At 40.2% G+C, this 12,672-nt stretch overlaps 1 protein-coding gene across 3 annotated transcripts in view; it reads left to right on the top strand.

The window, feature by feature from the left end:
- Positions 1–12,672, top strand: part of PDZRN4 (PDZ domain containing ring finger 4) — a 242,687-nt gene that overhangs the window by 187,685 nt on the left and 42,330 nt on the right. For all 3 annotated transcript variants that reach the window (XM_069851791.1, XM_069851773.1, XM_069851782.1), the window contains 2 exons: positions 10,148–10,401; positions 12,000–12,102. In XM_069851791.1, the coding sequence (XP_069707892.1) occupies positions 10,148–10,401; positions 12,000–12,102 (357 nt within the window). The remainder of the gene's footprint in view (positions 1–10,147; positions 10,402–11,999; positions 12,103–12,672) is intronic.

Raw genomic sequence — 12,672 nt, forward strand, 5'->3', positions numbered from 1 at the left:
GACCACACAGCCTTGGATATAAGCCATATGTAAGCTCCCTGCCATATTTTTCAGCCGTTTGATCCTTAACAGCCTTGCTGTGCCTTGGAGAGCGGGACAGCAGCTCTGACAGAGTCTTGCCATACACCCAGAACTGCTAGAAGGAAACCGATAAGCATTGTGTGAACTTCCTCAATAATTACCATTTGCTGAAGTTTGGAGAGCTCGTTGCAGAAAGAAGCCAGCTACTTCATTCTTTCCTGAAGCCAGTATGGAGAGGCTTCACAAGCAGACTTCATGCAGGGGAAGGTTCCCTTTGTAGCTGTTAAGTACTAAAACTGTACAGGACTGGCTTCTGATGATGATGCTGCAGACGCTAAGTCCAAGAAGATAAAGGAAGTAAAAAGAGCAAGAGAAAGATAAGGGTGGGAAGCCAAAGAGGCAAATGGAGTAAAACAGAGGAAGGAAGTGGTAGGGAAGGCAGAGATATGGAGAGAGGAAGGAGAAACACTCCAGAAGGAAAAACAGACATAGAAACAGTGGGGCAGAAATAGCAGCAGTGATTGGTTTTCAGCTGGGAAGAAGCTGCACCTTATACTACTGAAGGTGTGTACACAGTCATAGTGCTTTATAAGAAAGGTAGTATTAGGCTGATCCTAATATTCATATTCTTTATCATTTTTTTTGCTAAGGAATATGGAAATTAAACTTTAGAAACTAAGAACTTAAAAGATTTCTGTGTCAGTGCAGTAACCCATCACTCAGTAAAAAAGTAAAATAGTCCGGCATAACTATGTCGTCTTTAAAAGAGCATTTCAAAAGTAGGAAAGAGAGAAGCAAAAGGGAAGAAACAGACACAAATATGTTTTATAAGATATCTATGTATGCATCTACATGTAGGGTTTTTTATCTTCATTGTGTGTAACTAAACACGTACAAACATACTTGTGAAAACTATTTTTAAAGTGTTTAGTCCTGTTAAAAGTTGGAAAGAATTTTAGCAAGTACTATTACGCACCAAAAAAAAAACATACCAATATGCTTCTTCTGGAGTAAATCCATGAAAATCAATGGAGAACAACAGTGTTAAATAACTATCAAGGCAGCATGAGAGAAGAATGGGAAAATAGTGAAAGGAATCCTCCAGGTCCTTATTGGCCACTTCCTTGCTTTTTTTACTCACGAGAGGAGGAGCCTTTTCTGTTCCTTCAAGAGGGCAATTAAAATAGATACGCAGTGAGAATTGTTAAAGTCGAACAAATCTGTTGTGTGTTCATTAAAGAAAAGCAAGTGCAGATACTTTTAGGGAGCACTCTAACCTTAGCACTACATGTTATTGGCACCCCAGCAGGATATTGGGGGTGGGTTAGATGTGTGGCAGCACCTGGGGCTGGCCACAGTTTCAAGTCAGGGGTGCTCTGATGTCGAGTTTAAGATTACTGCTATTTTGCAGTGTGAAACACTGGCACGTGGAGCATCCTCCTGTCTGAGACAAAACTCTACTTATGACAGAGGCTGGAGGCAACATGCTATCAGCTGCTCCTCTCTGCAACTTGTAAGAGCCAGCCCAGTGCACTGGTGCTTGCTGGTGGATGTGCTGGCAGAAGTGTGCTCCCTTGCTGGGGTGCCGAGTGTTGTGCATGGGGGAAGCAGGCTCCTGGCACTGGCACTGCAGTCAGGAGCAAGGTGCTGAGACCCAACCAGCTGCCTGCGCTGCTGCCACCATCTGTCCCACTCCTGCACAGCTGGAGTGAGCAGGAGTTAGTCTTCAGCCCTGGGAGAGCCCTAGCTCTTGCTGTGCTACCTTAAATTGAATTCAAAAATAGAATATAAAATCTGCATTGTGCTTAACTGCATGCCTTAAATGGGGAATTTTAATAATGTGCCAACAGCAGCAGTTTGGAGTATCTTACTGAGGAAAAGGTCACCATGCCCATAAGTTATCCTAGCATTTGATCAGTGGACTCTTTTCCAAAGACTTTAAGTCTCATTATTCACTGCATATAAAGTCACTTGAGATATAAAAAGTCTTTTTATAGTAATGAAAGAACTCCCACAATTAGCTAGAAGGCAGCCATCTATCTTCTTAAACTACTCAGTTCAGAGGAGTCTGGGAGTTTCAGGCATCTATATGTGGATGAATTGTTATGACAGTGATAAGTGTAACATTCATGTGGTGATGCCAGCGGTGGCTGAGTTCATGGAAGGCTGGAGGTTTTTTTAGAGGTGAAAGAGAGACCTTTTTTTTGTTAATAGAATGTAGAATATGATTCCCTGAAAAGGAAAAAAAATATTTACAGTCCTGAAATCTGCCATTCAGCCTTTCCACTGTTCTTTGGGAATTATAGATTATTAAAGACTGTCGTTAATTAGATCTCCTAAAACTTTAATGGCATCTACCTTTTGAAGTGCTTCTTCCTTGAGAAAAATACGTAACCTGGAAAAGAAATTGGAGAGTGAGCTTGTGGTAGAGCAGAGACACCATGAAGTTCACAGGAGAATATAGCATTCAGCACAGGGGCTTAGATATAGAAATAATTTCTTCTGAGCACACACACTGGCCTTTGATTGTATTTTTCCCCGCCACCAAAGGGTTGCCGTATATGGTAGATCTCATGAGAGCTTTATATAACGTCCTGTCCTAAATAGAAAAGGTTTGTAATGATTAATGTAATGATGATGATCTAATTATATCAAGGAGCGACTCGGTGTATTTTACTCATGTCACAGCTAGTTTAGTCTTTACTGCTCTTAGGCAGAATCCTAATATCATCAGAAAAACTGTTTGTCAATATTAAAAGCAATTTACATAGTAAATACACTCCTTGTTACATCACCATCTGGGTTAGTTGAGCGTTTGTGTTGGTACCAGGAGGTGCTGGCAAAGTCCGATGTCACAAGTATTCAGACTGTCCAGCTGTCACCATAGGAAGATGACAAGTTCCGGGGTTCCCACCCCACTAGAAGGGGACAGGGTTGGTGAGAGGGCAGCAGGTTCAGGAAAGGAAAGATGGAGGGCCCTGCAATTGAGAAGCATGAGAGAAAGGAGACCTCTGTGGACCCAAGGAAGTTCCACACTGAAAGGAAAAGACAGAGTGAGAAAAGCAAACAGTCTGAGAGAAGAGAGGGACCAGAGGCAGCAAAGCAAGGGAGAGGAGAATGACACCTGGAGTACAAGCTGGAAGAGGATGCAAGAAAGATGAGCACAGCAACTAGTAGTATGTCTGCCAGGCAAATTGAGGGAGTCAGAAAAAGAGAGTAGCAACTGCTCACAAATGCATGTGTACCTGCACTTGTCTCCAGGCAGCTCACAATGAAACTAATGCAGTGATTCTTAAATTTCATCTGATGTTCTCCTTTTACTCACAAACAAAGAGAACTGCAGATAATAGTATGTTGGTGATAGGATGAGAGGGAATGGCCTCAAACTTTACCGGGGAGGTTCTGATTGGACATTAGGAGAACTTCTTCGCTGGTAGGGTTATCAAGCACTGGAACAGGATGCCCAAGGAGATGATTAAGTCACCATCCTTGGAGGTATTTGAAAGATGGGTTGATAAAGTGCTTAGGGATATGATTAAGTAGTGGACAGGTGTGGTTGGGCTTGATGATATCAAAGGTCTTTTCCAACCTAGGGATTCTGTGATTCTTCTATGATTCTCTCTTTCAAAATTGAATGAACATTTTCTGAGCTGTTGCTGTGCTTTCTGAGCTGAGCTTTCCAAATTGAGCTTTCTAAGCTGTACTGATGATGTTGAACGTTAGCACTAAAGAATTTGAAAGGATATTTGTGAGATATGCATTGCTCTTACACTCCGTGAGGAGGTGGAAGGGTTATTCGCCGGTTACTTAAACTGCCAAGCCTCATGTTATTAAGTCCGGGAATCAGGTTGCATTTTGGCTATAGATTATAACTGCTAACTCAGTAGTGCTTTTGGACTTGTAGAAGGCATAGTTATCCTGGAGATGTGAATTGTATCATCCAAGCGTTCCTCTGAAATACATCTCAAGGTGAGGGCCCAGATCCACAAAGAGACTTTAGACATGGAAATATCAAGTGTCTCCCAGGATGGACTTTTCCATACACTATTCAAGAAATTTGAAATACTTGAAGGCATTTGTGGTGGATGATGGTTATGTCTAACTCAGCCAGCTGGAAGCAGGATATAGGCATGCGTCCTTTCCCTGTACTAAAGGTTGAGGTGGAGATCTTCGGTGATTTCTTTGCTTACAATGGACTTGACTTTTCTTTCAGATCATGGAGCACAATTCTACACACGAAGCTTTGGGAGATACTTCTTGTAGTAGCAAGTTTGTTTTAGTTGGAGATGACTGGGTAGAGAAGGCAAAGTCATAAAGAAAAGGATTTTAAACTAGAGTTTGTATTTGTTGGAGAACCAAAGTTGTGCAGGCACTTCTGTATTAGTTACATTGCTCACTCATTTGCTGATGCGATGAGAACTATTTCTCCAGTCCCTGTACATCTACCTTGGGCACTTTCTCCAATCCAATTTAAAAATCTTTTGAATTCCCTAGGATAGCTCATTAGATAATACTTCCAGGCAGTGACCAGGTCTCTACTGGTGTCTTTTGGGGATGAGATATGTCCTTCATAGAGAGGAGTTGCAGCTGTCAGACCTGCCCACAGATGCACTGGTTGTGGTGGACCAACTCTGTCAAAATGAAGCGTTGTCTTGAGGTCAGTTGAGAGAAGAGTGCTTTTTTTCTGGCAGCTACTGTTTTGATAATCAACATTTTTGGGAAGTCCCTTTTTTTTCTCTCTCTGGAAGGAGGTTTTGCAGAGTGGAAATAGGTATATATCTATGTTTTCCTGCTTTTTCTAGCATTTAATTTGTCTTGCTTAGGTTAAGGCTTGGCCATAGGCTTTTCAGCCACAGTAGATTTCTGCTAAATACTGAGAAATGGAAGTGGTGCTGGTTATGTGTAGGAAGATACACAGAAGGTGGAAGTAGTGGGCATTGCCTGGGTCTATTTAGTGTGGTCAAACGAGCTACATGACCTGTCAAACAAGACAAGCCTCAGTTTTGCAGGCAATGGAGATGTAATTCTCGTTATAAGCCTGTGGTGCAGCCTGAGTTAAGCAGCCAGAGCCTGCGTGGTCAGCTGTTGTGTAGCTTTCAGGAGGGATGACAAGTTGTGGCGGTCAGGGCAATAAAGGTTCAAATGGAAACAAGTATCACTTAGCTCATCTGGCTAAGGAAGAGGAAAAGTTATTAACCAGCATAATAGAAGTTGTCCTTTTGCTGAACTTACCTGAACCCTGACTGAGATAGTGGTATCGGGTAGTGTCTGAATTTGCTACTTTTCAGATTAAGTTGCTCAAGAGATTCAGCTTAGTACTGAACTCGAACCTGAAAGTTCATCATGTTGAATGCCCTTTCTGTAAATGAGCTATCTCATTTGCATTAGTGGAAGAGTTGCAGTGTCCTCTCTGGGAAATGTGTCACAAGTATCTCCGATGTCCTGCTCCCTGCTCTTCTGCCCAGAGAGCCTCACAGCTTGTGGCCCTCAGCCCTGGAAGTTTTCTAGAGGCTGTGTGTGCCTAAAGCTGCAGGTCTGAGAGGAAGGTGGGATGCTTATGTTCTTTTTCTATGGCTTGTAGTTAGGGTTCAAATTCCTGTCTTAAAGAAGGGCTGGTCAAAGCAAGGGAGCCTGTTCAATCCTTTATGCCAGTTTGCCATGCAAGGGTGCAGCCAGGGTGTGGTAGCCTGGATGCATTTAGGGCAAGGGATTGAAGGTGAAGAGACTGCTGTGATGAGAGCAGATTTAGCACCTGTCAGGTCAGAGGCATCTTCTGCACGGGTGTTGAAATCTCCCAGGACAGTGAGCCTTGTGTGAACTCCATCATCATGTCAGACAGTATCTCTGTCATTTCTCTGGGAAACCCTTATGTCTGAATATCTCTGCTCTGGCAGGATGCTCCGATTATTCTCTTCTTTGCCCTTACTGACTAAATGGAGGGTCTCCAAGGATTTTACTGCAGCAGAGCTGATCTTAAATTTCAACTTGCATATGCTGTATATGCTGAGGATAGGAGGTTATCTCATGAGCTGCTAATGTAACACCTTTTGTGCTAGTTGTATTCACATAACTGCACATATTTTTTTTCCCTTTTTTCCTTTTTCTCATAATATAGAGGAAGTGAAGACTACAGGGAAAATGTCAACATTTCTGGCCCTCTTGATACAAAAATTCTGGCCAGTGTTAAAAGAAATTATCAAAAGCAGAAGAGCATTAGAAAATAAGGCTTTCTCAGTCACAGGCACTTGAATTCTGAAAACAGAATTTATTATTTATTTGTTTATTAGAACTCAAAGTATGAGGATAACCTAACAACCATTGGCCTGCATTTTTTTAAAGTCATGTTTTTGTTATTTAGTGCCGTCCCTCCTTCCTTCTCTGCTGTCCGTCTCTTTGTGAGCAAGAATAATCCTACATATAGTGGTGTTGGCATTAGAAGTGGCAGTTGGCCAATGTCAGTTGATTTGCGCACAAAAGACAAAGCCCATTTGCTTGTTTATTTTCTGACACTGATGAAGTTTTGCATGTGGCTGGTTTCAGAGCAAAAATCCAGAGGGGATGGCCAGGATCCAGGCAGTGGCCACCAGTCGCTTTGGGGGGGATGTTGACAAGAGGCCCAGATTTTGCTGTGTGTCCAAAAGCAGGGGGACAGTGTTCATTAAACGGAAGCTTAATCAAACAGGACAGGAGGATGGTTTACATGATAAAAGATATATTCTTTATTTAACATTCACAACTTGCTTGTGGATTAATTAGCCCATCTGCTACAACAAATGTATTCCCATGTCTTTGTGTTGACTGTTAAAAGTGACTGATTTCTCTATGCACTTTAAAATAGTACCCTGGATTCCACTGAAAGTAACCTTTCTGAGGCAAGGAATTTATTTAATCATCCACTAAGAACCTGTAAGTGGCTTGCTGTAAATAAGTGCTCAGCTGTCTACAGCTCCCAGGGTAACTATATGTGAGTGTTAAGTTGGGGGATAATGCAGAAGGCAGAAAACCCATAAAGAAGCTACGTGAAAAGAGCTTCCAACCCCATCTGTAGTATTGGCTTTAGGTTTTAAAACAAATTCTTTCTTCCCAGCCCCAAGCGGGCAGGACAGCTGCCAGCACAGAGTAATTCAACTATAGATTTTCTTCTGAGAAAAGCAGTATTCATAAATTAGGTGACCTTTATGCAGATCAACGAAGTGTGTTGATGAACTTCAAGTGACAATTTAAACAAGTATTGAGTGTTCAAAGTGTTTGTATTTCATAAGGAACAACATCAAGAATGGAATGTTTTTAAAGTCTTTAAGTTGAGTAGGCACTTCAATGAAAATAGAGGTCAGCCATAGGTTCCCAGGATAAATGAAAATGTTTATCTTTTGTGATTTTTCATATTCATGTGATTTTAAAATATTATTATTCTTTGGAAGTAAAATTTGCATGGAAATGGCATTGTTGTAAATTTATGTCTGTTTCCTCTGAATAAGTGATAAATATTGAGTGATGCAAATAAACAGAGCTTTTCATTTTCCAAAAAAAAATCTAATAATATATTTTGTATGCTATCCAAATATCTTTTTGCTTTGCTAATGTGGATCTGTGGTAAAATGGTCAGCTTATGCCAAAAAGCACATGGTTTAGCTAGGATACAGAAGGACTGCATATTTTATAGTTGAATAGGGAACAGAATTGAAACAATGCCATGTGGTGTTTATTCTCAGGCATTTGCTTTTAGGAGAAACACCACATAGTTATCTGAAACTTAAAAAGTGTTAAAAGGGTTTTGGGAGGCAGGAAAGTAAGTTTTCTGTTCCTAGGGCCTTACTCAGATGGTCTATAGGATGCTCTTGTTACAAAAACTGCAGAAACTGTGAAAACTGTGGGAAATTGTATCCTTGATAGGATCTGAGTTAGGAGCAAAAATGAAGCAGACACTGGAACTGAAGAGTGACTAGAAAACCCAGGCTTTATCTCTAATTGCCTCTATTAGACAGGTCTGAGTCTGAACATCCTGACAGTCTAACTTTTACTATCGCAGAGGTTTTGCAGAAGCTTACTCCTTGGGGAAGTTTCTTTTATTTTCCTATAATGTAATTTGTTCTTCAACTGTTCTGGCCCTTCCTCTTATATGCCACTGACATTTTTCCATGTAACTTAGATTAACGTAACCCAAGGTTATAATTTGTTGGATGATAACTTAAATTATAACTTAAAATCGTAGCGTTTTTTGCTTCAGTCATCAGAGAAACTGTACATGTGCATTAAACGTAGATGACTAATCTAGCTGCCATACATATTACTTGATAAAAGCCTAAGGTACAGTGATATGGTACTTCTGAGGATCCCAGGCATTCAGCACAGAGGCTTTTGAGCTCTTTATTGTATAGAAATCTGTACAGGAGATTTCTAGCCTTCTCATCACCACCTATAGCATCAAGGGTAGTTAGAAAGATCAATTCACCTTTGCATTGGTTGCAACACTGCAGTGTGGTAATTTTGCATGTCTTCTTGAGTAATGTGGCCACAAAAGTGCTGCACCTTTGGAAGCTGTGCCAGAGGAAAGCTGATTCTACCTTAACTCAAGCATACACTGCGGAAAACTATTGAGTTGATGTATACATGTAATTAATAGTTGGCTGTATCATAATCATCCACCTAAATAGACAAGACCATGCTTACATGTGTTGCCTAAAAAATGACATTTTTAATTGTGAATGTTTCTCCTGGCAGCCTTTAAAATGTTACTGAATGCCACTGAATGTCTTTTCTGAGTTTGCTGGCATTGTTCTGTTTTGCATGTTTTTCCTTTTTTGACAAGAATGTTCCAAGCGTTTCTTGAATGAAGGAGTGACGTGACAAGTGAGTTTTGTTTCCAAGCAGTATTTGCAGGCATTGGGGAGAATTCAGTTACGAGGTCTGTCCCATTTCTGGGTAGCATTTAGACTTATTTTATTAAGCAGGAATTTCACAGCTTCACTATCAATACAACAAAGGTAATTTGGTCAGGAACTCACAGTAGAGTTCTATCCTACCAGTGTAGAGATTTTCCCAGGGGTATAAATTTTAATCAGCCTTTGGTACCCTTAGATATCCACATTTTTTTCTAGAAAACTATGCCTTTCTGTCCTGGCACAGAATTATCACTTCACAGCAGCTCACCACAGTTAGGTCCTCTGCAGCAGTAGACAGCAATCCCATTGCTCTGGAAACAGCATAGTAATATTTTCTGTGTAAGGATGTTGCACAGCCTGTGTGTCCTAGGGCTTAGCCACAGACTGACGTTGACAAATTAGCTCTCACATTTTGTAGTGGATTGATATTTGGCAAGTTTGCTGTAAACACCCCAATTGATGGGAATTTACCAGCACCCAGCCTTGCAGTTAGATTTTTTAATACTAGAAGGCCACATCTGGGAGGAATTTGCTGTTTTGACTGTGGCAGAGAGAAACCTTGTCACAGTCTTAGTTTTGCCAAGCTGTGCTGCATTTGCAGCATAATTTTGTTTATTACTTGTTTGTTTCTAGGAAATAATTTCTTTAGTTTCTTTGATTTAGATTTCTCTTTACTTAAAAGAGCAGCAGCTGACGGTGTTAGTTAAATCTTCCTGTCTTTGGTCTTAATGATTGTATAATAGCCACAGCCAATAAGTGACAAAACTTTGAAAATTGGCCTTTTTTCTTTTTAAACATCAGAGACGTGTTTATTGACACTTGCATTAATAATAATGCTCTGCCAGAAATACTGTAAAATAGTTACATTCCACAGAAAATGCTTAAATTGAAAATTAAAGGCACCCCTCCTTTTTCATTTGTGTTTTATGAGGTAAAGAAAATAGCATGAAAGAAATAATTTTAAATGTAATTTTAGATGTTGTACTTTCTTTACTGTGTTCTGATTCCATTGGCATAGTCATGGAAGATTTCAAATAATTTCCAATTTCTGCAAAGATTAAAGAATTTATTTCTCCTCCCAGCCTTATCCTTCTTACATGGATGCCAAAATAGGTCTACTAAATGTTAGCATGTGGCTTGATGTACTACACAAATAATTAATCCTCCTATATTTTACACCTATATTTCTATGCTACCATTTCTCTTGTGAGTAATGTTTGGTGTATTTTTCTGGTTTTCTCTAGGTCAATGGGAAGGACCTCTCCAAGGCCACTCATGAAGAGGCAGTGGAAGCTTTTCGCAACGCCAAGGAGCCAATTGTAGTTCAGGTTTTACGACGAGCCCCCATTAGCAAAGCTCATGGTAGTTCTCAGGATGTTCAGCTTGTGGATGTCAGCACTCAGACTGACATCACCTTCGAGCACATTATGGCTCTGGCCAAATTAAGGCCTTCCACACCGCCAGTTCCTGACATCTGCCCTTTTCTGCTTTCAGACAGGTATGGCTTATCTTCTCCTGCTGTTTACTTGTCAGATTGTGTCACTGTAGTGGTAGGCTTGTAGCCTTCTCTTCAAAAAGTCTCAGGAACGCTTCAAATAAATTAAAAATGTCATTGATAACCACTGTCCAATTCAGGTTTCTGTGATAGTTTTCTGAAACTCTGCTACAGGAAGGAATCTTAGCCATGTTTACTTTGTGTTCTTGTGTTTGTTTATCCAAAGTTAAGCACTAGCCAGGAAGAAATACGTTTTTGTTCCAAAGTACCTAATAGGCTTCTTTGAATCCAGAAAAAAACTGTCTTGTTGCATTCTGTTCTTCCAGATTTCTTACCAAAAAAAATCAAGAAAATGAATTATTTCATTTAAAGGTTAGCTTATCAGGAGCTATATTCCAAAATACATTCTCTATATTCCAAAAATATCTAGAACAGAAGTACAGTTTCACCTGTCACATGCAAATGATATGAATGAAATTGTCCCTCAGTTGAATACTTTGAAATTATTACTATTGACTGCAAACATCAGCAGGTGGTGCTTATACAAAAATAGACTGTAGGCTTCTTCCTCTTTGACTGTATCTCATGAGTAACATCATCTAGTGGCTGACCCTTGCCCTCTGCTGTAGCCAGCTGAACTGTGATAGTCCTGGAGGTTTCCCACTGGCTTCCTGGCACACTGCGTGTCTCCACAGAATTGATGCTAATGGAGAACACACCAGTTTTGACTGTGAAGTAGCTCCATTTTTAGAACTATTAGGTAAGCTGCATAGGTGATTGTCTCAGAGGGAGTTTGCTAGCCAAATGTTGGATTGAGCCTACCGCTTACTGCTGCACAGCTAGGAAAATAGTATATATTTATTTTAGAGTTGTTACTGAATATTACTTAACTGTGTATCACTGTGTTACTGCAGTTGAAATTCCCATGCCCTGAGCATGGGGGAGAGTTTCCTACCTCTGCTAAGATCGTTCTTTGTGGTTGGGTGCATCCTTGGGTATAAGGCTGTACCTAAGCATACATTGTAAAGACCTCATTTATTCTTTGTGTTCCAAGTCCATTTAACAGTGCACTTTACTGATATTTTTAAGCATACAGTTACTCAAATGCATGTCACCACCCTATTGTCAGTTTACTAGAACAGGTTTATGGAAGTTGTTTTATGCAAGTTCTTGAACAATTTTTAAGCCTGATGTGGGCTGTAGATCATGGATGTTCAAAATTTTATAATCATATAATTGGTGAGTTGCCTCTGCTCGTGATGCAGAACATGAATCTGATGTTTATGAGCATAAGGAATTTCACAGTTTTACAATTAAGCAGTCTGGCCCAAACCAGACCATTTTAAGACATCACCCTGGGCAAATCTGACAAAAGATGAACTCAGCAAAATGAACTCAGCTGGAGTATGAGCTTTTGTGGAAAAAAAAAAAAAAAAGCAGACCTTGCTACTTCTTGTTACAGTTCCTTTCAGGCTGTCAGGCCATTCAGAGTAGCATTCCAGGGATGAGAAAACTACAGAGAAGTGGGGGGGGTATCACTTTTTAATTTACAAAAAACTGTTGTCTCATCTACTCTTCTTATACTGCTTTGTTCCACATAGCTGCCATTCTCTTCACCCAGTGGAGCATGAATTTTATGAAGGCAATGAGTATCTTTCCAGCCTGCCTGCTGATGCCGATAGAGCAGAGGACTTTGAGTATGAGGTAAGATCACTGGCACACTGCAGCCTCTCTTTCTGTTATTACAGATATGGAATTTACACAGCTGATAGCTGGCTCCTCTGAGAAAAATATGAGTGGGAATACTTCTTTAAAAAATCAGCTCCAAAGGCTATTTGATTTTATACCTGTTTAATGTCACAGGCTTTACTGGGGTTAGGCTGCACATGTGAAAGGTGAAAGCACAATTCTGCATTGGGTGGCTACATACAAGCCCCGTTAAGCATGTTCCTTCTTTGCATAGTGGATACTGTAATTCAGATGCTTCGCTTTTGCCATTTTAACAGTTTCAAACAGGTTTTCCAAAATGAAAAATGTTATCTGGAAGATTAATTGCCTCCCCCACCCCACATCCCCAGTTTTAAGAATTAATTTGCTTGTATCTTATGCTTTAAGGATCAGTCTTCCAGATACTTGGGGGTGTGCTTCAGTGTTTGTAAGATCAGATTAAAACGCTGGAAATGAATATAATTTCTATTACTTGCTCTTTGATATTTGACATTGTAAGTATTGCAATTACAAGAAATTGTGCTCTATACCACAAATCTCCCATTG

This window comes from Phaenicophaeus curvirostris, chromosome 1 (assembly GCF_032191515.1).
Source record: "Phaenicophaeus curvirostris isolate KB17595 chromosome 1, BPBGC_Pcur_1.0, whole genome shotgun sequence".
Classification (NCBI taxonomy): domain Eukaryota; kingdom Metazoa; phylum Chordata; class Aves; order Cuculiformes; family Cuculidae; genus Phaenicophaeus; species Phaenicophaeus curvirostris.